We start from the raw sequence: 27,142 nt of genomic DNA, 5'->3' as shown, positions 1-27,142 counted from the left end.
GATTTTAAGCCCTATGGGAGTGTCCCCAAGAGGGTCATGGATCCTCTACCTACATCGGCAACATTGGCAAGACCAAGGAGCTGGTGGTGGACTTCAGAAGGAGTAAGCACAGAGACTACAAGCCCATTGTCATCAATGGAGCTCCAGTGGAGAGGGTGCAGTCCTTCAAGTATCTCCTCAGACCTGACATGGTCTGCCCACATTCAGGTCCAGTCTAAAAAGGCCAGTCGGCACCTGTACTATCTCAGACAACTGAGGAATTTCAGGGTCCTTTCAGTGATCCTCAGGACTTTCCGTACAGCAGAACGCTACAGCAGGGCTGCTCTCCCCTCCCTACAGGACATTTACACCAGGAGATGCTGGTCCAGAGCAGCTCAGATATTGAAGGGCCCGTCCCATCCCATAAATAACCTGTTACAACTTATGCAATCAGGCAGAAGGTTCAGCACCATCTGGGCAAAAACAGAGAGGCTCAATAGGAGCTTCTATCCTCAGGCAATTCGGTTTTAAATCAGGACATGCCTGCTGAATCTTGGACCACACGAGCCAAGTTTCTGGTGATCCCGAATTGCTCTTAGAATTGAAGAAGCTTCTCGGATGAGAGGTGAAATGTCTTCAAGGAAACTTAAAGAAGTCCAGGTGCTTTTCTTTTCAAGCTCCTTAGACTTTGATGACCTGGATGACTGAGACCCTTCACTTAAACAAAAATCTGTGTCCAGAAACAGGAATGAATAGATAAAGTAGAGTTTGTGTCTATTGGGGAAGACAAAGAAGATGCTAGGGTGGACAGTTGTTGTTGTTTAATTCCAAAGTAAATATTACTGTATGTATTGCTCTGCGCCCATATTATACGTATAGCATTTTACATTTAATAATTCACCTAAAGTCTATTAAAAAAAACCAATGCCAACACTGATTATTTTGGACATTTATATCTTTTCTCTTTTATTAAGACAAGAACTCTTCATTGTTTTGTAAAAATGTCTATTTATGAACCAATACAAAATGTGTATGGGAATGTGGAACTCCTCTTCTCCATTAATACACATTAACATTTCCCAAGTACAGCAGAGAGACAAAAATAATCAATCTGAAAAGAATGACTGGTGAAAGAAAACTTTTTGGGAATCAAAAGGTGGTGGTGCGTTGAAATTGACAGAAGTACAGCCACAACAAGTTTCTGATCCTGCTTCATTCCAATAAACATTGTACTCTTTAGTACCTATGTTAACACAAAGCAATACTTAACACATCTTTTACAGTGCACCAAATATTAAGAAAAATACATAAAACATGTACAACATAGAAGCAAAATATCTCACCCTTTTTGCTTTGGGACCTAAACTTCTGTTTTGTACTTAATTGTATTTAATGATGTATTGTACTTGCTTTTATGTCATTGATAGGTGGGGCCTAAATTTTGCATTCTACCTGAGATGCAGTCACATCAGTCAGCAAGGCATGAACCTGAGACAGGACACTAGCAAAAGAATTTAATGGGAAGAAAACGACCTCAGTTGCACTGTAAGATAAGACCATAGTCAACGTTTTTTAAAACTTCACTGGGAATAATGGAAAATAAAATGATATGTACAATAACCTTATCGTTCTGTTATGCACCTAAGATTCGGAATAATTAAGCGTACTTAAATATATTTTTTTCACTTTCTTATGTTGGAAATTTGGGAGTACAAAAAAAATATCTTTATAACGTAAAACACTCATGGCATTCCAATCTGCAAAAAGTTTAATATTCACAAATAAAATATTAACGTATCAGCCTTAGGGAGAAGACAATATTCAGTTCTATTCCTTTATTGGCAAGTACATATTTTGAAGTCTGATTTAAATCAAAGCTGCCACATGTCACTGAAGCGAAATAGTGCTCACTGGAAAATACAAATCACACAATATCAGTCTTACAGATGAAAGTGACATCTGCTCTGTGATTCATAAAGCAACAATAACAAGTCAATTAATAGTTTAATCAGACACCAGACCGTGAAACATTTACCTAATCAGCTCCCCACCCCCACCCCCACCCGTCCATTTAACAAACACAAAACAGTGTCGTCAGCATACAGTGTTAACTTTGTGATCAAATTACTTTGTGAGTCCAGAACTAATGAAAATGAACTCAAGTTTTAACAAGAAACAGATGGAGAGAGTTGGACACAACACCTTTGATTTTTGTCCGCATTGTCTCTCCTGCAAATCCTATCTACAACTACCACATCCAAAACTAAAAATAACGTATCCACAGCTCCCCCCGTTCCACTTGCTGTGCTCTAAAATCACCCCTCCCCCCAAAACTTAAACGTTTTTAAATGCACAGATGGTCAAGAAAGTGTAATTTGCACTGTGGATTTCACAAGAGCTATGTCTAAAAGCCACCCCAAATCTCAACATGGAAAGGCTGAATGTTGTCTTCATGCATGACCATGAAATATTAAAGCTATCACATTGGTAATGTGTCGCAATACGAGCTGCGCATTAACAAAATCCAATCAAATGCTTTAACATAGCAACACAGTGTTAAATCATAGTGAGTGTACACATGGCAAGCAACACCATTAAGTGCCAAAGAATCCATAAATGCTCCAAACAGTGATGAACTGGAAAAGTGGTTTTCAGTGTCTTGATTTATTTATCCCAACATCTTATTGAGTTCTCTCAAAGAACGCATTTTATGAAGCTTAAAAAACATTTTTTCCTATTAAAATTAGAAAGTAATTTTAACAGTTAGCAACTTGCAAAGGGGGGCAAAGTCTGACCAAAGTGTTTCAAAGTCATTTTGAAACACATTTCCATCTCATTACAAAACAAGGGAAAGGTAAAGCAGGTTTAAGATTTGAGATTTTTAAACAGATTGCATTAATTTTATTTAGAGGCGTAATTCAGAAATCAAGCATCATCTTACGCTTACGCTTTTCAAATTTCTTGAAAATGGATTTAATGCAAAGCTTAACTGTTCCAATTCCACAGGTGTCCCATTTAATAAACAACAACAACAAATAATGTATATGAATAAACAAGCAAACATTAGTAATTCAGATTTTGAGCTGAAATTAACAGTATGTGGATGGTAGATAAACACTAGAAATCAAACTGCCACCTTTTCCTTGACTAATATGATTTAGTTTGTCCTCTTGACTCTAGTTTTTCAACATTAGACCACCTTCACTTTAAAAAAAATAACTGCTACTGCTGATGTTGGGCACATGCTAACTTTGACAAATCTTCGAAGTGTGATGTAATATCACAACAGAAAAAAGCCACGAAATAAATATGCTTTCAGTGTTTCAAACTCTTGAAATTGCACACGGCATCTGAAACCTCCAGCTTTATCCACCCACAGCTGTCACATGGAGAAAGGATTCATTAAGCGTGTTGCTTGCTGTGCGAACACATAATAATGAGAAACAATGTCACTGGTAAACCCACATTGCCATGTTGAAAAGCCAGAGCAATAATGCAAACCATGGATTAACACCAAGGACCACAACGTGTAATATGTCATCTTATGAACAATTAATTACTTTTGGTGTCCTCGGTGCTCCCAAACTGACATAGCAAAACAGATTCTCATTGGCTTTTGGCAGGTTGTACATAAACCATGATAGAGAAGCAAAAACAACGGGTTCTAGCATGAGCATACATGCAAAATTAATATTTTGGTGTTCAAAAATGAATGAATTTGAGCAAAATTATGTACATTACATGGACAAAAGTACTTGGTCACCTACTCATTACACCTAAAGGAGCTTCTTAGTGCCATGAAGCTCCTGGCACACAGATTTGTGCTGATGTTAATGCCAGAGGAGGGCTGGAGCTCTATAACTGTGTGGCTAAGGTCCTGTGGTTTCACTTAGACTAGATGTGGAATACCTAGAAGGGAAAAAATTTCACAAACTGACTTGTTGCACTGGTGGCACATTGTTACAGCCCCACGTTAGAATTCAGTGAGCTCCTTAGAAGAACCCATCCCGTCACAAATGTTCGTAAAAGTAGACCGCACGGCTCGGTGCTTGATTTTCTACAGCTGTGGCGACCCAAAACACCTGTACTCAAAGATACTTTTGTCCATATAGTGTATGGTGGTGAATGGCTGCGAATGGTTTGTCTCTCAGAACACTCTACATGTACTTTCCATAACACTTCCATATTTTACAGTTTGACAAAACTGACAATGAACGTGATACAGTAAAATCCACAAAGGTACTCCATTGTAATTCTAGTAAGTTGTAAAAAATATTTCTTAGTAAGGATTAGTGTACAATACAGTTGTGATTCCATTGGCTTGATTTACATTGGACTGTGTGTCAATGAGATAACGTGAACCGGCTAATGGGAGGACCTTGACTGCTATGTATCGTGTAGCTATGTACCGATTAAATGTAACTTAACTTTGAATGGGCTTCAGTTTAGAGTTATATTAAGGCTGGTTCTCTACTTGGAAAACTTGTTGTATGGCGTACACTACACCAGCAATGTCAGCTGCTGATTGGCAAATATTAACACCAAATATTTTTTTCCAACAGTCTTTTATTACAGAGGCATCTTGACTGAGGATGTGTCAAAACAATTTTAGGACAATTTACATTTTCTTATTTTCTCATTTATAATAAAAAATATTCTAGGGTGAGAGGAGATGGAAATCAATTGAAAACCAACATTACAACTCAATAAAAGCCAGTGGGAAGACAGGCCTTCCATTCAGCAAATAGAAGAAAAATAACACAGAGCAGAGGAAGAAATCAAAAATTATGAAATGGCAGTGCAGCGAGGACAAAATAATGCACTGCTTCTTTTCACTAAGGAATGTAATGCCTTAAAAGACAGTAATACAGAAGTATATCTGCTCTGCAAAAAGAAAACCGAGGTTTTTAAATATGAATTTTCAAACTGAACCGGCCTGTTGAAATGGGAACATCCTTTTACATTAGCCTCTGTGCCTCTGTTTTAGTCGTGTTTCTTTCTGTGGTGTCGCGTGTGTGGTCCAGTACTACAAACCTGTTTCTCTTTTATGTCCTTTGTACAATGATATGTAAAGCGTTCCATGCATTTTTAGAGCTGTCAAAACTTCAGGGAGAAAGAGAAGAAAGTAATGGCTTGAGACAAATCACAGTATACTGGAAAGAGTTTTTGTTATGCAGGAGAGGATCCGTTTGTGCAGACACATTAAGAGACATTAATAAAGTGGCTGTGTAATTTTACCCTCATACAAAAGCCAACAGCACACTGATAATTACGAGGTGGGAAGATGAAACGGGAAAAGGGGAGCAACGAGGTTATGCAAACGATGATCAACACAAATGCAAAATATGGGTAGAACCAAAAGATTTCGAACAAGGCACAGAATTTTCTGCAAATGGTTGAACTAAATAAAATTTGTACCAGCAGTTAGGGAGGTGTTGAATGGTGAAGCTCTCTACAGTGATTTCTGGCACACCCTCCCACCCTCTACCCATCCCTGTATACTGAAAACCCCAGACCCTAACATTTTTTATCCTTTTTTGATTTTTTCTTTTTTTAAACACACACAACATTCCATCTACATCTGCAGACTAGACTAGACAACGGCTTAAAACCAGGCCTTTCTTTAAAATCCCGTGTCTCTTCTACCCCTCCACCGAACCGATTCCAACCCCTCTGTCAACCCCCACCTTTTCCCCCTCTCCCCGTCCCAAAAAACCCTTCAGCGTCCCAAGCAGGACATTGGAGGTGAGGGGTCCTGTTCTGATTAGATGTAGTACTCCTTCTTTTCATCAGAATTGGTGTGGCCACCCTCGGCATTGATGATGGCTGTATCTGCATCCGCTGCGTCGTCTGCTCCTTTGGCTTCGTGTGTGAAGTAGGTACCTGAGGAGGACAGGATGGAGGACAGTGTCACGAACTGGATAATAGCCTGCTGCTCAGATGATACAAAAGATTAAAATGTGGCTCTCCATCTCACAGCACCCAATTATGCAAATCCTTCACTGTGTGGCCATTTACATATACCGAACACCAGCAAGCGGCGATATTCAGATTACACAGCGTCTCCCCTCACTTTCCTTTATGATTGGCACATGAAAATCAGGGTTTCAAAATGATCTTGAGTGTCAGGAAGAGTGTTGCTCACACCTTCAAATTAACCTTGTCAAGTTCACACAAAAAGGGACTAGCCAGCCACTTCAAACCTAATTTACAAGAGTTATTCACAGCCTATCAAAGTAGAGGTGATGATGACAATATTTTAGGAAGAATGAGGGACAGTAGTGCCACATTAAAAGCAAAAATGCTGTCTGAAAAGAGAGAAACAAGGTGCTGGAGTGCTGCGAAAAAGGCTGGCTGGCAAATTATGCAGACCTGAAAAAGAACATTTACCCTGTCTGTTTTAAGGTTTTACGTATCAGAACACAGTAAACAAAATATCATCTAGTCCTTAGCATGTATTAAATTAATTCAAATATAACCTTGACCTCAGATGAACAACATCGTCATTTATTTAACAAAGATTGAGGCAAAATCCAGAAGTAGTGTGTGAAAAACTAAGTATACCTCATGATTCAGTAGTTTCAAAAACAACCTGTTAGCAACAATACCGTGACGTAACTGATTTCTGTATGACTTTGTCACCTCTCACATTGCCAGGAAGGAATTTTGGATCCACTCTTCTTTACGTTGCTTTAGATCAGGGGTCAGCAACCCTGGGCACGCGTGCCAGGGGTTAACTGATTGCACAACTGTAGCTGGACTGGCCATCGAGCATACTGGCCGATGTTGATTTTTAATTTTTATGGGCCGATGTTTTGTTTTGTTTTTTTGTAAACAATGAAAGGTGGTGGATTGGCCATATGCTGGCCGGTGTGTAAAAATAACTTAGTTGTTTGGTGGTGGCTGTGGCGGAGCTTCCACAGAGGCCAGCAGGTGGATGAAGGAAAGGGGAGGCAGGAGGAGGAGAGACCCGAGGCGGCCGCCGGTCCGAGTGTCCGAGAAGTCATGACCTGCAGTCTATCTGGGTCAGATATAAGCCAAGTTTAGGTGGAGTTTATTTTCGTTGCGCTGACTTTTTACAGTCAGTTACAATAACTCGTACTGCGTGCTAGCTAGCATGACGGAGTTTCTATACAGCTGGGCGGGTGCTTTGATGTTACTGATAGTGAACTTTATTCATAAGGTTAGTTAGTAGAGTTGCCGTCCCGTAAAAAGCGTAATCGTCCCGTATTCAGAGAAAATATTACGCGTTTCGTATTGAGCTGAAAAAGAACACAGTTCACAAAGACACAAAGCTGGAGTTATTCTGTCTTTATGCTGCAGCTGCCTCTTCTTCTCTCATTCTCTCCCCCTCCCTCTCCTGTTGCTACTTCAATCGTGAAACTGATCAATGATCAGCTGATCGGCTTTTTCTCTTGTTTGTTTATCGCCCACTTTGCGCCAGGAAGAGGAAACCAGCAGATGTCGCGCTAAACAACAGCAGCACGTTTAAGCTTGATCAGCTGTTGTTAGAATTGATGTAATATTAATTTCTAGTATCAGCTGATGTTTGCTGGAGCCACAGCTGTAAAAGCTGCTGGTCATGATATCGGTTTGGTTATCTGGGGAGAGGGAAACATGAAGATGAAACCAGGAGATGTCCTTACTGAATCATCAGAGCTGAGCAGGTGATGGAGAAACAGGTTTACCTTTTAGGTGACATGAATGAGTTGAAGGGAAGTTATGAACTGTTTCTCAGAGACAAATAACACCAGGATCCTTTTCTAAGGAGCTGACAGCTGGTAACTGTGCAGGGGCGGGTCTAGCAAAGTTTTGCTAGGGGGGCAGGTAGGGCATTAACAGGGAGAGGGGGGCACAAATACTTTTCTTTCTTATTCTCATTAAAATGTCTAGCTTTTATTAAATAATTATCTGAATCTTACAACCAAAGTTTTTATTTGATGTAAAATGTATAGAAATCATCTGACCATCTGCTTCAAGATCTGTCCACTCAGCGCAGCATCAGCACCGCGGAAATACACGGATACATCCGTGTATTTGAGGCAGAATTCACAATGTGTTTTTGGGACTTTCAGGTGTATGGACCAATGTTTTCTTTTCTGATCAAACCAGAAAGCTTTAATGAGCAGCTGGATTTGCTTTGCGTTAACTGGCTGGACACAGAGGACATCGAAATGCAGCTGATTTGACTCTGTGGGGGTCAAAGTTTGCAGAACTACAAACGCAGCTGGATTTGTTGCTGTATTTGGCTCTACATATCTGAGTGTCCTCAGGTAGCCGTCTGAATGCTGGACACTCGGAGACCTGTATCTCTGAGTGGGAGACCGGAGATCACATTAACATGTGTATCTCTGTAGTAACAAACATGCCACATTGGCCCAGTTTATTTTTCTTATCAGTGGTGTGAGGAGACCATAAGTAGCATTTGCATTTTCTGTTGTACAGTTCATTTGCTGTTATGGATAAAAAGTGTCGTTTTTTGTTTCAAAATAGATAACTATTCGTCGATAGCTGCCAACATCTGCAAACAAATATAATTCTATAAAGTTGTTCTATATAGTGTGTAACTGTTAATATAGAGCGTTATTAAAATTATTGCTAATGCAATCATATGGCACATTGACTTCTGAGAAAATTTTAGATGGCACACATCATGCTTTAGACCATTGAAGTTTGCATGCATTCCTTCATGCACAGCTCTCTTAAGGTCTCCTTGCAACACTCTGACTCGTGTCTTTTTCAAACATGTTGTTGTAGATTTTCTGACTGTCCTGCTGCATGACCCAATTTTGGCCAAGCTTCAGTTGTCAAACAGATGGTCTCACATTTGACTCTAGACTACTTTGGTCTACAGAGGAGTTCATGGTCGACTCAATGCAATATGGTCAAACATCTCCACTCTCATCTGCCCAAAGGACATTGTTAGAGAAGTGTTTTTCAGAAGCAACTTTTCAAATCTAAGCTGTGCTGCCAAACAAACTGTACTTGTTCAGTCTTTTTCTAATTGTATTGTCATGATCTTTGACATTTAACATGATAACTGAGTCTGAGATGTAGCTCTTGGGGTTTTTTCAGTTTCTTTGAGCATTGCACAGTCTGACCTTGAAGTGAATTTCAGACGTCCACTGCTGGCAGACTGGCAGCTGTCTTGGATGTTTTTTTGTGAATAATCTTTCTAGCTGTAGAATGCCAGACTCTATATTATTCGGAAATGGACTTATTACCTTTCCCAGACTGATACAAAGCAAAAATTGCTTTTCTAAGATCATTGCCTTTTTTTTTCTCCCTGGAATTTACACCTTTATATTTCCAGACCAGAAAACCACCAAAAACGTCTGCTTTTAAAGAGGTGCTTCCACTTGCTGATGATCAATTAATCAAGTGCATTTGATTAGCAGCGGCTGGCTGCTACTTACCCTCTTCATTTCTATGGAAGCAGTAAGGATATAGTGTAGAGGTATGTAAGGACAACACGAGAGATCCCAATATTTTACTCTAACTTTAATCTGGGCTTCAATCACACAACTGAACCCTCAAAGCGCCAAAGGCTAACCCTCTCACTTCCCCTCACACTGGGTGTGAGTGGAGCAACCTAGTGTTTTTTACACTGCACCCATGTGAAAACTTTTTCTTTTATGCTGTATATACTATAAAGCATGTATGTGTACATGTACACCTGTTCATATGTGTATATATTAGGGCTGCCACAATTAGTCGACTAGTCACGATTATGTCGACTATTAAAATCGTCGACGACTAATTTAATAGTTGACGCGTCGTTTGAAGCTTTGTAAGATCCCAAAAAACGCAGGAATAAGTAGTAGGATTTAAGAGTGTAATAACGGAACATACTGGCTGTAGCTCTGGCAGCCACTAACCAGAAGGTCGGTGGTTCGATCCCAGGCTGCTCCAGTCTGCATGCCAAATATCCTTGGGCAAGACGCTAACCCCATGTTGCTCTCCGATGCATCCATCGGACTGTGAATGTGTATGAATGTTAGATACTTAGCACTTAAGAGCTTAGAAGTGCTTGTGTGACTGGGTGAATGAATTATTTGTATAAAGCGCCTTGAGTGCTCAGACAGAGTAGAAAAGTGCTATATAAGAACCAGTCCATTTACCATTTACCTTAAAGCTGTAAGCTAATGATAGTTATATAAGAGCAGATGCATGCTGGTGCAATAAGCTGTACGTTTTACGTCCAGTGGATGCATGATCCGATTAGTCGACTAATCGCAAAAATAATCGGTGACTAGTCGACTATCAAAACAATTGTTTGTGGCAGCCCTAGTATATATATAGTTATGAAGTTATGATGTGGAATATATATATTTATATTCCACATCATAACTTCATAAAATTCTTAATGTGTCTCAATTTTGCAGAAGTTTGAACAGTAATATGAGACTTTTGTGGTCCTCCAACCTTATCTTCAGTTAATACAAATCTGCTGCTTCACTTACTCTCAGGGCTGTGGGTCCCTTCAGGTAAGTATGATGTTGAGTAATTATTGGAAAGTTTTTAAAGAGGTAGTTAAAAGTTGCCTGAGACAATATTTCTGTTCTAATCCAAACATTTTCTGAGTGGCTGCTGCAGCCTCGCATCTCAGATTTACTCGGCATAGGTGTAGCCACCAAATGACACCATCCCCCCCAAAAACAACAAACAAAAACCTTCCTCCTCGTGATTATTATTATTGTTCCGTCATGAATATTTATACTTGGCCTCCAGGCACTCTACCTTGTAAACAGTTTACCTCTCATAATATACACAATTAGTCAAAGTGGCCTGAATTTTATTTGTACTTGCATCTTATTGCTGTTTTATATTGAAAACATGTTGCGAGTCGCCTAAGAGGAAAGCAGCATTGTGACAATAATTCCAAAGTGAACACTAAAGGATACGTCCAGTTTATTACCGCTTATATTTCATAGTTTTGCCAGTCAGTTTCAATATCTCTGCATGAGCCAAAGTAACTGCTGAGATCTGGAACCAGCAGAGACAGATGTGTCAGGACTCATGAACAGCTGGATGATTTGGCAGGGTGTAAAATGCCAAAAGTTTAGTAAGACCGTCCAAATCATTTTATGAGAAGTGGGCACAAAATAGGCCCGAAGTGAACCAGTTTTCCCCTATTTTTCCTTACAAAGGTCCCAATTCCACAGCGGGTCAAAGTTGAGGAAGTTGGTCTGTGGGGTGTAATGGATGTTTGGACAGTAATTTCAAAGTTGCTTTCTCCTCTAAATAAGTTTGACCAACCTGGGGGGGTTGTTTGTGACTTCTCTGATTGTCTGACTGCACCTGTTTCTTTCTCCCTCTAACGCTTTTTTCTTCTTTTTTTTAAGCAATGTTTCTGCACCTCCAGATCTCAGTATTGGATTATGGATTTCAATTATTTTATTACTGACGAAAATGGCTGAAAACATTATATACAGAATAACAACCAAGTTGTAATAAACTAGAGTTATCTTTTAAAATCTGCACTGCTGCACTCGGTAACACAACAGTGGGACTGCTTCACATGGCTGTGTGCCTGGTCGTCGGTGTCAATAAGTCACGTCAGTCGGAGTCAGCTAGACAGAGGCTGTTTTTGTGTGTCGATCTGGGAAACAGTCGTACGAATCACTGGAGCTACTGCAAACCTCACTGCCTCAAAGGTTCACTGCACCGCTAAGATCTACCAGCAAACAGCTTCCATGTTGCTTCTAGACACAAATGTAAGGAGCCACTCAGAGTTCAGCACCACTGAAATAAGAGCACATTTCCTCTATACTTTTAATTTGCCTCATTTACTGTACTTCCTCTCTAAAGTGGTTAATGTACCCAATTCATTTCCCCCCGCATAAGAAACATCAAAGTGTGAAATGTGTTATAGATTCTAATTATTTCTCTGTTGTGAGGACGGCATACAAGATTTGTTATACTATGCGGCAGGACTGCATGAAAAATGTAATTTTACTCATCATCAGTAACCCATAGCCTTAATAGCTGTCTTTCCATCATTTTGATAGCAACCATCCATTGATGTAATAAGTCGTTTTTGCAGAAACAAAGTAAAGAGGCTACACTTGACAAACTGCCTGCTGGGACAGATAATGCTTAAAAGGAAAGCTGCTGTGAAATAACAGGTACTTCTTAAAAATTATACACAAAATTTAAATGTATCATATGGAGCTTTTGGGTATGCCTTGCTAATAGTGGATTAGACCCCCCCTTTTGCCATCAGAACTGCCTTCTTCGTGGCAGTGATTCAACAAGGTGCCGGAAACATTCCTCAGAGATTTTGCTCCATGTTGACATGATAGCATCATACAGCTGCTTCAGATTTGACAGCTGAGCATCTATTATGTGACTCTCCTGTTCCACCATATCCCAAAGGTAAATGGTAAATAGTAAAAAGACTTGTCCGTACACAGCAGCTTCGCTCTCTACTTGAGGACTCAAAGTGTTTTATACAATTCTTATTCACCAATTGATACACGTTCAAACAAGCACTGGTTTCTATCTGACATTCACACAAATTTACACCCAGATAAACGCATCGGGAGCAACTCAGGGTTGCCCAAGGGCACTTTGGCATCTGGTCATTAGATGACCCACTCTACCTCCAGAGGCACAACCAGCCTTCAAATGTGCTCTATTAAACTAAGGCCATTTGAGTACAGGGAATGCATTGTCACGTTCAAGAAAAGCAGTTTGAGATGATTTGAACTTTGTGGCATGGCCAGAAGTAGCCATCAGAACACGGGCACACCATAGTCATAAAGCGATGGCGAGTCACGCTGGTAGTGTGTGTCAAGCCTGAACTGTTGATACAAGGCAGGATAGATCCATAATTTCATGTCATTTACTGCATATCTTATCTCTTATCCAAATGTTGCAACAGAAATAGAGACTCATCGGACCATATAGCATTTTTCAAATCTTCCATTGTCTATTTTTTTGAGCCCATGTTAACTGTAGCCTCAGTTTGCTGTTTTTAGCTGACAGAAGTTGTGCCCGGTGTGGTCTTCTGCAACTTTAGCCCATCTGCATTCAGAGATGCTCTTCTGCATTAGTTGAGGTTAGTTTACTGACTGTTGCCTTCACATCAACATGAGATTTCCCCCCAGAGCACTGATGCTTACTGGTTCTTTTCTCACCTTTGGATCAATCTCTGTAAACCCTAGATATGGTTGTGTAGCATCTCAATAAAGACGTTAAATACTAGAAGACCAGACCAGTCTGTTTGGCACATTGCTCTGTTGTCCAGTTTGTGCTTCAACGGTTCATCTTGACCATGCCTAAATGCATAAATGTATTGAGCCATTTGATTGGCTGATTTGATATTTGTGCTAATGAGCAGTTGACACAACTGTATCAACATTCAAACATTTAGCAAATAATTCGACTTTTTAGACATTTCCTATATCTACTACCTTTGTGTCTTGCAAAGTAGCGTCCCAAGACAATGAGTAGACAGAGCATAGCGAACACGACCACAGCCACCACTCCTCCGATAACTGCATGGTCCACTGTTCTGGGTGCTCCTTCTCCGGCTCGTGAATCTGAATGGGAAGAAAAAACAAAATCAGTAACAGTGCTACTAAAACTTCTCTTGACATTGAGAGAATAGCGATCAGTCACCAAATCCCTACCACACAGTCTGAGAGTTAAAGTGATAGAAATGAAGATTATATTTAATACAAGGCATTTAGATAGAGGAACTTTGGAGCAGCAATGCCTAAGATGCACTGCTTTAACAAAACTGAAGATTTGGACTCATACACTCCAGTAAATCCAGAGCTGCCTGGTTGACTGTCATGACTGTCGCTCTTGTGTTTCAAAAGAAATGAATTTAATACTGCTTTACTCTTCCTGAACGAGCTCAGTGGGAGAAATAAACACATGCAGACACAGATGTCAGCAGTCTTGCGCAGAAATTTAACGTATGTGTTTTTTGGTGGAAAAACATGTTGACACATGTCCTTTCATAATCATATGGAGGTCCAGAGGGTGTACTAAGAAGCAAGTTTGACATAGCAAGTGTTTCTTTGTGTTAGCTCAGTCAGACATAATGGGTATCACAAGGGTGGTTATCAACTTCCTTTGTTAAAGCAGGCTTTCTGCTTCAGGCTCTGCACGCGCTCACATAAAAGGGGGGCGTTTGACGCGTTCGACATTTCTTCTAAATGGACCGATCAAGACCGACCAGCTTCAGTAAGAAGGAACAGTACAGCCAGAGTTATGAAGAATATTAAAAAGTTATTACTTCGAAAGCAACAATGGTGCTGCAAATAAGGAGAGATTGTTCATTTTGTAAAATCACAGGTTAACATATATATTTTAATACTTAATACTTTAATACAGTAATACACTTACTGTAATATTTTACAGTAATATTTTAATACAGTAATACACTTACTGACATTTATTCAACTTTACAACTGTACCAAGGAAGCCAATTCAGTTTTTGACCGAATCAACTTACTACACTGATTCGTTCAGCGATCACACACACATATGGCTCAGTAAGCTACATGTTTAGAGAATCTATATTGCATTTGGAGCATATTGACAGGATAAGAAATGGTAAAATGTGATTCTTACAGGTGAGCTGTTCAGGGCCAGGATGCATGTTTAGCTTGTGACACATACAACATACCACGCTTCGATCCTATGTTAACAACACCAAAGTCACAATTATACCACAATTTTCCACACTGTACTCAAACTATGTGTCCAAACCTCATCAGCAGTTTCAGTTTTTAACTAGTGATCTTAATGCCTCTTTTATGTCGTTTGTTTTTCATTAGCATGCTGAGCTCTTTATCTTAAGTAGAGTTTCGCTGCATGTATAGTAAAACCTCTGAAGTCATGGTCACGATAGGTGATAGCCCGAACCATACCCTATATTTCAAATAACAAATAGCTAAAAATGAGTTAATAAATAGTTTTTAGAACTTTTTTGTTCTAATTACCGAGACTTGCAAGAACAATTGATTGCCTAGGGTTGGACTTGGTTATAACCAAAGGGTTAATATAGTGACACCCATCACGCGTTACACTGTGCAATTTGTGTTGTTTTGATTGCTCCATAGTTGCACTCCCACAAGACAAAGCAAGACTTTTTTCTTTTCCTGAGTTCAGTCTGGCTCCTTTGTCTCTTGCTGACATTTTAATAACCACTGTACGAAATTGCCACAACAATAACTGTTTGGATTGCAATCAAGAATTGATTAAGAATAACCATAGTCATACCAAACGAGAAATTATTCAGTATTGTACCTTTCATTAAGAATCTACTCGCCACGGCTTGTGTATCGTTGTGAGGTTTCATGATTAGAAAAATAAGTCTTTAAAATGTTTTTTTGTATGCAACCGTACCTAAACAAAACAAACTTTCACAAATTATTAACACAGTGGGGATAGTTAATCAAGTTTCAGAGCAGGAGTTGGGTTAAAAAACAATACAAAAAACATCTGTGACTGGACAACAGTCCCCTAAAGCCCTTGGTTGCGATGCTGTGTGAAAGCTATTGATCATGTGTAGGGATCCATGACAACCCCAAGTTAATATCCATTTGCCGACGTGATTGGTCCTTCATGGGACAAAGCATGAGGACATTTTTTTTCCCACATTATGCCCCAGGAAGGTGAACGGCTGCTGGAGAGAAGATTCACATGGCTGAACGCTGCACTGAGATGTGACCTGGGCTTCATTGTGTATTCATGAAGCACATTTGTATTCAACATAATATACACGTTACAGGTACATTTACGTGCTTTTAGCTTATTTTGACCAACCTTCATTTCCACACTAATGCTTTCTTTTCTTTCTTTCTTTCTTTTTTTTACTGAAAATATTTACAGAAGCCTGGAAACTGAACAACGTCCAGTTCTTAGCATTCAGTTCACACATGGAGCAGACCTTCAGCCCCACCATCCATTAGCTGAAGTAACTCACTAAAAACCCCTCCACATGCTTCTCCAGCCTAGTTCTACACGGGGGATTTGCTGAGTGAGCTCCAGAAAACAGAAAGAGCCAGGCTGCAATTGATTAACGAATAATAGAAACAGAGAGAGAAACATCATGGATACCATCCCTACACACCTGCATTACCCAACCTGAAGGAATGGAGTCGGGAGTGGGGAGGGCAGTGCAGTGCTACCTGTCAAACTCAACAAAACATTACCTGATAGATCTAATAGGTTATTTTGACTTCAGATTTTCTTTTTTAGTGCTGGGCAGATTCAATTAAACTGAGCAGGAATCCTTCTGACATCCAATTCGCTCTTGTCAGGCTGCAAGAGCTTTGCTTTAACACACTTTCCTATTACGATGTTAATGTGGACTTTGGCTTTCGGGGAGGGGAGATTACGTGTGTGCGGCGTGGTCAGGGTGGTGGAGGTGGATCGGACGGTTGCAGAGGATCAGTCCTGATTGTCTATATCAAACTTTCCTCCTTTAAATTAATTTAAGATGAAAGGAAGGCAGAGAACATCAAAGTCTCCACAAGTCTTTGCATAATATTATGTTGCTATTTAGAATAATAAGCCCTGCCTTATGGATTTACATGCATAAGATGAAGTCTTTTTCCTTGTAGGAGGGTATATGTGTAAACTGTGCACTAGAAGGAAGATTTGGGCTTATAAAACATCACTGCCTTTAATTTATTAGAGCGGGCATTCTGTTAATATGTGTGTCTTGCAGTATCTCATTTAAACCCAGGCCGTACCGAATAAATCAGTCTGTGCCGACAAGAGCAACTTGTCTGCGATTTCTTTACAGCAGGAGACTTTACAAAACGAATTGCCAAACAGTTGTATTCTGGTAGTATTGCTATATCACAGCAAGGTTTCCAAGCATCTATGCCATTTTGCAGTTAAGTTTCAACCCTACAGTAATTGTGCCACTTTGTTGAGAAATTTATGTTAATGTAACTTTTAATTCTGTGTCATTTGAATGACTGTCTTTCACTAGCCTGGTCTACGTCCTGATTTTATGTTTGACAGCGTTTTAGTAGGTAAAGGTGAATGGCTTGGACATGAATTGAGCTGCAGTTTGGGGAAGGCCTCGAAGGGGATTGGCGGCGGCTACCGGGCCGCAAAGAAGATAATTGAAGAAGATAAAGAATTGAAAAGGCAAGGGAGGGTTGGGCACGTAAACGGGAATGACCACTTGTAGGACTGAGGGAACCTATATAGATGAGAACCCAAGGGAGCGTGTTTGGAGGCGTGGTCCCGCTCCTGAAATTCCGATACTTAATCTCCAAACAGAAGTTAATCACGGTATCATCACAAAGAGATTGTGTGCCATCTTTATCCCATTCAGCTGCAAACTGATAGCAGACTAACTCCACCCAATTGCTGTTTTATCGCCATCTTGATACATTAAAGTTGCCAAAAAGGCAAAAAACTGTGAGTTCTCAAAGATCTGGTGCCTGTCTTTAAAGCAACCATATCAAGAGCAATGACAGTGCAAGCTCATTGCACACATCTGTAGTAATTTTGGTTGTGCTATGACACAGCACAATGGGGTTTGGTTCGTTTTACTTACTAGTTTTTCCCTATTTGGCTATCTTCAGCCTGTCCTCATTATTTTCTTTTCTGTTTAACTGCTTCCCCAACCCCAATTACCCCTGTGATTGGCTATATAGTCTTGTCTTCCCCTGTGTTGGATAGCATGTTTTGTCACGTGGATTCTTCTTGTTCCCTTTGCTTCTTTGTGCATGCCTGGACCTCTGGATTTATACCTTTCCTTTTACTCAACCCTGAGGAATGTTTTCATCAGCTATCAAACTTGCTTTTTGTTGAATTATTCAGTCTCCAGTGTCCTGCATTTGAGTCCACTCATCCGTGAATCATAACAGTCGCAGCAGCGTTAAGTTCTTGGTAGAATGACAAAGCCAACAATTTCTGTCTTAATCAAACCAAAAAAGCAGAAAAATGTTCTGCTTTTAATGAGGCCTGTTTGCAAGCCAAAACTGTGTTAAAGTGCTGTCAATTTCTGCAAGCACTCAGTCCCAGTCATACCATACAAAGCAATTTGCATGTCATACCAGTGAGTATCACTTATGAGCAATTACTGTCACCCAGTAAAATACAGTACATTTGCGTTATTATCTCACATTGGAAGTCAAACTTTAAATTGCACGGATCATTGTTTTAGCAATCAAAGGAGTGCAAATTCAAAACAATTTCAAGTTTTGCCTTTCCATAAAAGTCACTTCTGTCATGAATAAATAGCATCTGAGAGCCACATCAAAATGGGAATTGTGACAGTCTATTCCCTGTAGCTGCAGCACTTTGTATTAATTACAAAACAAGAGAGAAACAAAAGCGTAGTTACAGTAAGCACTTCCACAAACAATAATATCCCAAAGCAACCCCAGACATTTATAAAATCATATTAAAGAGCCAGCTCTCAAGTCAACCAAAGTTCATCAAAAATCCAGTCATAGTAATGCCTTGAGGGCCAGTGCTCAAGATAAGGTTTAAATCCTGTATTTCCCTGCAACTTATACTTCTACTACATATGTGCCGCTTAAACAATGCTACAGCTTCAGCAGCATCCATCCATCCATCCATCCATCCACCCACCCACCCACCCACCCATCCATCCATCCATCAACCCATCCATCATCTTCTGCTTATCCAGTTCAGTGTCTCTCTCTGCGTTAGCCTTGTAACGAACTGGCCACTTGTCAGTAAAGAAATATGTAGAACAAAGAAATATAAAGTACACCTACTCATATCTTAACAAACAGCCATAAAACAGAGACATATGGCTGTCACCAACACAGCTGGTTCTTTGTGCAGATGAAACAATTGCAGTCTTTGCCTTTATAAAATTCTTGTTTACTTATTGATTAGAGACTCTTTGAGTGTCATGTCTCTCTCTTCTAATGCCTCTGATCCATTAGATGTATATTGCTGGGGTTACAACCGAAAACAGTGTTCAAATTTCCCACAAAATAGGCGTTAACACAGAGATGGTTGTTCCTTTCTATGGTTTTGATACCAGGAAAAAAGCTCTTATTAGATGATTCTACAATAAAAATACATTGAGATAAAAGGTTAGGGAGTCAGAAGCGAACTCAGCTGCTTTCCTTCAGTTTAGCTCCTATACTGCAGCAGCACCACTAATAAAACCTGCAGAATCTTTTAAATCACTGGTGAAGCTGTTTAGTGTGTTGATGAGGCCAAATGGGTTATTAAAGGGTTTAATGTAGCTTTACTTGGTTGCTGCAGCACATTCTGAAAAAGAAACATTCATCTCAGAACGGAAGAGCCAGCAGAGCCACCAAACATCATGGGGAAAAAGCTGGAGTACTACTTTATGTTTAGAGGTTATGAACCACGTACTGTGCTTCAGAATATGATTATGAACGGTTCATCGAGGATGGTTTATCAAACAAGGTGTCCGAAGGGCTAAACCGAGAATGCAACTGTCAATCAAGCGTGGTCATTTTAGAAACATCCACCTTATTTGGGGATGAGAACTATCTCATTTCATAGGGCGTGTTGACAGAGGCTTGATTTGAGACAGAGGAGATCTCCTAATTGGATCTTCTAATCTGCTAATTAAGCATTAGTGATTTCACTGGTGTGCCCATACTGCTTGTAGATAGAGGGGCAATCAGAATAACAGCAGTGCTATGTGGGTGGGGTGTCATAAGAGCACATTGGCTTGTCAAGATCCACTTCCATTGCCAACAACACTCTCGGTTAAAGAGTGAATGTAATTAAAGTCCCAATGAACCCATTCATTGAACCTATTTAAAAATGTCAGTTAAATCCTTTGCCTCTCGGGTAGCGAACCACACTGCTTACATACAGAGTGACTTGGCCTAAGATTTATTGAGTCTTTTTCGAAATGTCAAAAAAAGGGGTGTCATTTTAAAAAGACAGCAGCACCATTAGAAATACAGAGTAGAAAAAGAAAGTAGCTACGGGGTCGTGTAAAGTTGAAACTGAAATGATTATTAACACTGTCATAAAGTTTTTCTGACGTTTGATTTTAGCAACGATTCGGAGACTTCTTTGGCTTTAATGACCTCGGCTGACTCTGCACCATGTTTGTGATTCAAAAGTCCTCATTACTTTTGATGTATGCTATAGTAAATGAAAAGAAAACCTAAAAGACTGCTGGAGGAGCTAAACCGCATATATTGTGATGTTCAAAGAGTACTTCAACAAAGTTGGAAGGCTTGTCGGCAAGTTTGAAAGACACAGAAATAAAAATACAATGGTCAAAATCGACACAGCAGAGCCTGAGATATCCTGACTTTTATTCCTTTGTATGGGCAGGACTCCAAAAATAATGGATCGAACACACCTACAATATAACCTTTATATTTTCATTTATTCCACTACCAACTGAAAAGCCTGATGGCACTCCCAAGGACATTACCTATTCCACACCGGCATAATGGACAGAAGAAATGTTCTGATGCCTACTGGTGTAGGCAGCACATTTCAGACAAAGATCTTTTCTGCTATTCAAATTTCTTGAATAGCACCATCACTCTCACTATTTTACTGGCAAAGGGATCTGAGGGAACACTGTAGTGATGAACACTTGAGAATAGAAGCAAAGTCTATAAAAGTTGGGCCAGTACAACAAAAAAGATAACTCCACCATGGTGAAGACATCTCGAGGGCATTGCACACTGGCTGGGTATAACCTCATTCAAAAGAAAAGTGCCTATTTCTTTCTAGTAGCCCTTTTCTAGCCCAAATAGAACTGTTTTTCTTATTTCTACCAAAATAAAAGACAGGTGCCAAAAAGATGGCACACAGAGCTCTGGCTGACTGGAGATGGCTCGGACCTGGCTTATCGAAGAAAAAGAAGCGGCTACAGCTGTTCAAAATCCCATAAGGCCGGCCGCCACCCATACACCCTCACTATCACCCTCCCTCCCCCGAATCCAACGCCTCCTCCCATGCTTAACTCCCATCCGATGTGGACACCGGATAAGCTGGAGGCGCAATCGAAGATTGCAGCGGTCCCAGCTGTACACACTGGAATATTCTCCCGTGTTGCTTGTCTGTGTTTTATTGTGTTAGGGTGTGTTGATATCCATGCATTCCTGAATTATCCTTTTGTGTTACACATTTTGATGTTTTTTTTCTCTCGCTACCTAGCCTGACCTGTCTCCCCAATGTGATGTTTTTGTTTTGTATGTACGGTCGGCAAGGTCTGTCATCTCGGTTGTGGGCAACTGCAACTGACAAATAAAGGCATACATTCAGATTCCAGCAAGAACCTTCAAGAACTGACACAAAAAAATTCAAAATTTTTCCATAAATAGTAAAGTAGCTGCTGACACACATGTTCAGCATCCTATATAGGGAGATAACCTGAACACAGCCAGTTGGGCCAAGTCCTCTTTTGCACAGAAGAGTTGTGCTCATTGCTGCAAACTGTCTCAGATCGATTGCAATGTGTTGGAAACATGCCTTTATTTATAAATGGTGATTATCTGCAAACATTCAGTAATCTCGCTGAGAGTGATTGCAGTCTTTCTGAGTTGCACTGAGACTGTTTGGAGACAAGTTGCCTCCCACCAGGTGACTGGTGGTAGTTTGTCATTGTAACTACTTGCAATTGGTCGGTGCAAGCAAAAGAAATTCAGTGCAAACACCGACTTTTCCTACTTGCAAGCAGGTTGCCCTGCACTATCTTGAACCCGGCACTGTGAGATGTGTCACTGTCTGTTCCATTCTATCAGGATACAAGCTGCGACACTTCTCAAGAGCCATCATTTTATCACAGATTTGCACATTCCTGCTCAGGTATCTTTAACAAAGTGTGCACTATAGCCATCGGATGACAGAACACTGCACTGAGCTAGTATTTGCTTCACTAGTCACAGTGCAGATGTTGAACAAGTACCTATGCAAAGAATTCTGAAAAAAAAAATATACACATGCTACAAAATGGCAAATGTTGTCCAACCAGCATGTAACCAGGTATTCTACTTTTGTGCCTTTTGGTCTCTGATCTCACATGCTGATATAACTTCGGGCAACAGGCAACTTGCCTGCCTTTGCTTCTAAACAGTGGCAGAATGGTACACTCGCATAGTAGTGGTTGTGACACCTGTCATCAAAGGGGCTGTGTTGTGGACAAAAAGCTGAAATTGGAATTTGCCAGTAATCGAAACTAAACTACCCAACCATGACAGGGTTTCTGGTACTGCTGCCATCAGGACCTAAAAACACAAACAACTTCCAGACGAATCACACAAGTGCACAGGCAGGTTACAAAGCTTTCAAATTTGTCCTTTGGAAGTCAAAAACATATTATTTCTACACTCAGCTGCACCTGATGCTGCTCAACTGTAACTGCGTCGTGCAGTTTCCAGAAATCAAGTCCGAACATCGTTTTACAGTATTTAAATAAAAGACAAAGACAAAGCAAACGACAGTGCAATTTATTTTCTTTAATTTTTTTTGACTGAAAGGTGTAATTAGTAGTTATACTGGGGCGTTATCTGCTGAAAATAACACACTCTCGCTGTTCAATTTAAAGTCCCTTTCTTGGCACACACTTCTAGGCGCAATTCTAAAATAGAAAGCTCAAACCTATCTGAAAAAGAAACTTGCTTAATGTTTAAACAGAGACTAAATATCATCTAATTTACACCTAGGGTAGAGATGTGCGTGGGAGAGTAAAGTGAAACAAAAGAAGCTGGTATTTCTTTTTCGTGGTGTTTCTTGTGTAATGTAAACCTTTGTCTGTGTAATGAATTCCATTTTCTGTGTCAAACAATATAGTCTCGAGAAGGACAGGAAATGTTCCAAATACTTGCAAAAATAAGCCAACAGTGCATTATCTCCTTAGAAACCTTGCACCTTTTTTTTTTATCTGACGGAGCTATTCATCATTTATCTAATCATGGCCAGTCTTCATCCAAAATGTAATATAATTATGGTCTATAACTGTTCTCAGGATATTAAGCTGTATCTAGGCCACGGCTAGCTCAATAAACACCTTCTAATAATGGCTTTTAGTGGTCTCAGGAGTGACTTATTCTAACACAGTGAGAACTCTCTATGGCTCCCAAGGCCACACGAGTTTGCAGCTTGTTGCAGAGATGAACATCAGTCCTTTTAATGGGGACACTGGTTTTTTTTGGGGGGAGGGGGGGCTGGTAGAGCTTCTTTCCAACCAGCAGACTGCTCGTTCTTCTTTCACATGAGATTATCAAACTCCCCCCTGCCCCGCCAAACCTACGCCAACACTCTCCTCCCACCCCGCTGTCACTGAGCGGCCTCCAGCCTCGGCCATTCCAGCGACTGTTGAAAAGCTCATGAAGAGCTATGCTTGCGGTTGAAAGGTGGCCAGGAGCCTGGTCTGTGCACATAAGCTTGTGTTTGATGTATTTTTTTTTAGAACTTCACATCTACTGAATTAAAAAACATATCTGACTTTGTCAGAGATAAGGTCAAAATAACTCAAAGATATGTTTATGATAAAGAAAATGCCAAGAACACAAGCAACAAAAAGGAAAAAAACAGCGTAAATGATCCAAAGAGAAAACTCTTGTCAAGGTCAAATTCACAGAAATAGCAGGTCTTGAAATAAATGGACCGCTGAAGTCAAGTCCTGTGTCTCCTCTGCTCTTGGCATATTGATAATAACAACAGAAGAGACTCTGTGTATCCTGGTGTTGTGAGACAGAATAGTATCAGTGAAATGACATCGGGGGCTTTGTGTGGATCTGTGTACACAGCAGACAGAGCCCTGGGTGAAGGAACTGTGCCAAGAAAATGAAGGGCTAATCCTAGAAAAGAAGCCAAGACAATGGCTACATTTACATACATGCAGTAAACAGACTCTAGTACATTCTCTGGTCAAGGTTGTACTGAGAAATGAGGGGTTTACATAAATCCCTCATAGCTTACCTCATTGACTCTACCTTTCAAAAAAATATTAAAATTGAAAGAAAAAAGTTTGAGGTTCTTTTCAAAAGCCAAAACTCATCAGTGCATTTGCTGGTAATTTAAGGACTCAGTGGTTCATGTTTGGTTAAGTTTGGTTGGCTAAAAGTTATTCAAACATGCATAAAATGCATGTTGTGCACAGCGCTGCAGAATCAAGAGACAAAATCACAAGTCTTTCGGTAAAGATGGATGCCAAACAGTGTATTTCTTTGTTATCATGGTCCCTAATGCGTGCTTCGTCATGCTGTTATGGATGTCTTTGAGGAGCAATGTTGTGGCACAATCTCTGTGAGGTGTAGCAACGCCGACAAAAACCTGCCATGATAATAAAATCCTTTAGCAAGGCTGAGTGTATGGTGTCGGCCTCTAATCCAAGCCTCACCTCAAAGGAAATTCAGACCGGCTTACATGCATGGATGGTGTTAGGAAAAAGAGAATGAAAATGTGCTGCATTTCACACACAGTGCAGCTCACACTGTAGCCAGAAATTGTATCAGTGCTGCTCAAAGTGAGTAAAGCCAGTGGCAAGGGATAATCTCAGATACTGGGGTTGTCTAATTTGCATAAAATACTAAGATTGCAACCTGTTCTCACTCTGAACCCGTCACATATAGATGCTTGCCCAGTATGTGATTCATAGGCATAGACGTTTTGATGCAGTGGGTTCCTCTTTAGTGTCATTTTTCTATGTTCAGGGCAGTCTGACAAACCAACACCAGTCTGTCAGAGTCTTTCAAATACTGCCCATTTGTCAAAAGTGTTGATGTTTTAGCAATACTCCCATAGTGTCCTTTTTCACTGGATCTTTGGAGCATTCATCACAACACTGAGACGAGCATCCTACATATGGATGCTTCTTTAAGACCTTGATGTCATATTTAAACACAGTGGGTAGGAGTATTTTCTTTAACATGCAGGGTTAATATTGTAAAGGGATAACTTTGACTTCGTATAAGGGAAAAATATTAAATGTTTTTGAAACATGGTACAAAACACAAACCTTCCAAATTGTATGCTTTCTACTTTTAAATGTGGGAGAAATTGCTCTTAAAGGCCTCAGTTACACAGGGCTCGAGACATGTTGGCAACCATCTGGCAGTCCCTGGTCTCTAAAATGTGTTTCCTGACCAGTTGCAAGTGTTTGCTGTGGATTACAAGGTGAAACTGAATGCAAAGAGGTACAACCCAGTTGCAACTGCTTTAGCTCCTAGCAGATTGTTGCAGTCGTCTGTAGTTTGCGTCAAAGACGCCAATTGGCCGGCAAAGTGACCCCACGTTTGCTAAGATTTTTAGGGGCAAGTACAATAATCCCAGTTTTATCTGAATTTACAGATACAACTCCACTACAGCTTGGAGAGTAAACGAAGAGTATTTGCAGACAAGTTGGCTCTTCCATGCAAACTACAGGCAATTGCAGCAATCTGCTAGAGATTGAAGCAGTCTCAAGGAAGGTTTTGGTGCTACGCCCTTTTTTACCTCCGGCAACCACACAACAACTGGTTGGGGAAAGCACATTTTTCCTCAATCATCAGAAGATATCCGGGTTTGCTTGCTATGTTAGTGAGGCCTAAAAGAGGATCATTTGTTATCCCATTGCTGTTGCATCAAGACTAGCATCAAAATGACATCTTGTGTAAATCTGTGAGAAACAACTAGCATGTGACAGAACGGCATAATACATGTGGTAACCAAGGATGTGGCGATAAAGCGCGAGTATATTTTAATCCATCCATTATGTTTGACTACACATAAGAATTTTTGTTCCCTAAACTAAGGAAAACAGCTAAAGAAACTTAAAAGTCAAAAAATACAAAAGTAAAATTAAAATGTAGAAATATCACGCTCAGATAAGACTCAAACATCCCTTTTCTGGTTAGTCATGTGATGGTGCCATGTGACACCACACTTCCTAATGCAGACTCGGTTGTTGTGCTTCTTCAGTTGTCAAAATAGTGTTCTGAAGCACTGCTGGCACTATGGAAAATGATGCTAAAGGGGACAGCTGGGATAGGCGCCAGCCACACTGTGACCCTGCATTGGATAAGTAAATGGACGGATGGATGGGTGGATGGACCCTGAGCAAGAGTCAGCATGTGATAGGAGTAAGAATGTGTCGTAAACAAACGTCTATTGGTGGGTTTTAAGATCTTGCGACGACAGATCTTGGGTTGGCACAGTGTGGAATTGAACTGGGAAAACATTTACTTTAACTTTGTGTGCCAACACTTGCGCTGAAAGCCAAGTGAGAGAAAGAGAAGCAAGTGAGCGAAAAAAAATGCCACAACAGAGTGGCCAGAGCCTCGGAGAGACCTCATGGGCGAGAGCTGCACATTCCATTTAGAAAAGGAAGGAGGAAAGAAGGCGCTGTTCACCAGCTATTAATAATCAATTTCAATTTCCTCTCAGATCTCATTTTTATTTTTTGAATATTAAATAATAGATATTCATTTTAGATGTGTTCCACACCACTGAATAAAGGTGTTTCCCTACAAAATCCAGGCAGACTGTAACTTGCCAGCCGGCCTGCGTTCTCCTTGCCAATACTGGATGAGTCAAACTCAAAAAGAGTACAACTGTCTCAGATGAAAGTTTTAAGACTTAGCTGCTGTCATGGCAACACTAGTCCTACATGCAAATTGTAATAAGAGCATTCAAAAACAAGGAACATGCAGGTCAAATGCCTTGGGATCCTATTTTGTACCACATTTCATGCTCACCACCTGTTTTCTCAGTCTGCTAGGAGCTGAGAGTATCAATCCATTCCTGGAAATTAACACTTAAGAAATGAATTCAATATAATTCATTATTCTACGAATAAAGCGGAATACTAGATAAAAGACTGACATGCTATCCAAGAAATATTTTATCATGGAAAAATACATGAACCCAAAGACAAGTTATTTTGTGCTAATTATGGAGGGTCGTGTCTGCTCTGTGTCTTTAATGAGCAGTACTCACTGCAGCATCTCGTGGCTCTGCAGTCTAGTGACATGCACTCTGTGTCCTGAATTGTTGTCCTGATAATGGCATCTGACTATGGGCCTTAGCATTTACAGCTTATCTGCATTGTGATAAGATCCTAATTTGCATATTATTTAGGCAAAGGTTGCAGAACTGTCAACCAGCACAGTCACTGCCGAGTAAAAAGAACCAATGAGGGGCACTTTCAGTGGGCTTGTATGATGTGCTTTTTCACTGTGATGACACATGAAGGCAGCAAAAGGCTTAT

The 27,142-nt window shown here is 40.2% G+C and overlaps 1 protein-coding gene across 5 annotated transcripts in view; it reads right to left on the bottom strand.

The window, feature by feature from the left end:
* Nucleotides 1–916: 916 nt before the first annotated feature.
* cadm1a (cell adhesion molecule 1a) overlaps nucleotides 917–27,142 on the bottom strand; it is a 471,405-nt gene continuing 445,179 nt past the window's right edge. For all 5 annotated transcript variants that reach the window (XM_006785090.3, XM_006785091.3, XM_006785093.3 and 2 more), the window contains 2 exons: nucleotides 13,398–13,526; nucleotides 917–5,862 (listed from right to left, as the gene is read on the bottom strand). In XM_006785090.3, the coding sequence (XP_006785153.2) occupies nucleotides 5,744–5,862; nucleotides 13,398–13,526 (248 nt within the window). In that variant the 3' untranslated portion in view covers nucleotides 917–5,743. The remainder of the gene's footprint in view (nucleotides 5,863–13,397; nucleotides 13,527–27,142) is intronic.

This window comes from Neolamprologus brichardi, chromosome 10, assembly GCF_056152115.1.
Source record: "Neolamprologus brichardi isolate AB-2024 chromosome 10, ASM5615211v1, whole genome shotgun sequence".
In the NCBI taxonomy this organism is placed as follows: Eukaryota; Metazoa; Chordata; class Actinopteri; order Cichliformes; family Cichlidae; genus Neolamprologus; species Neolamprologus brichardi.
The sequence above is the reverse complement of the archived record's forward strand: the minus strand, read 5'-3'. Positions and strand labels throughout refer to the sequence as shown.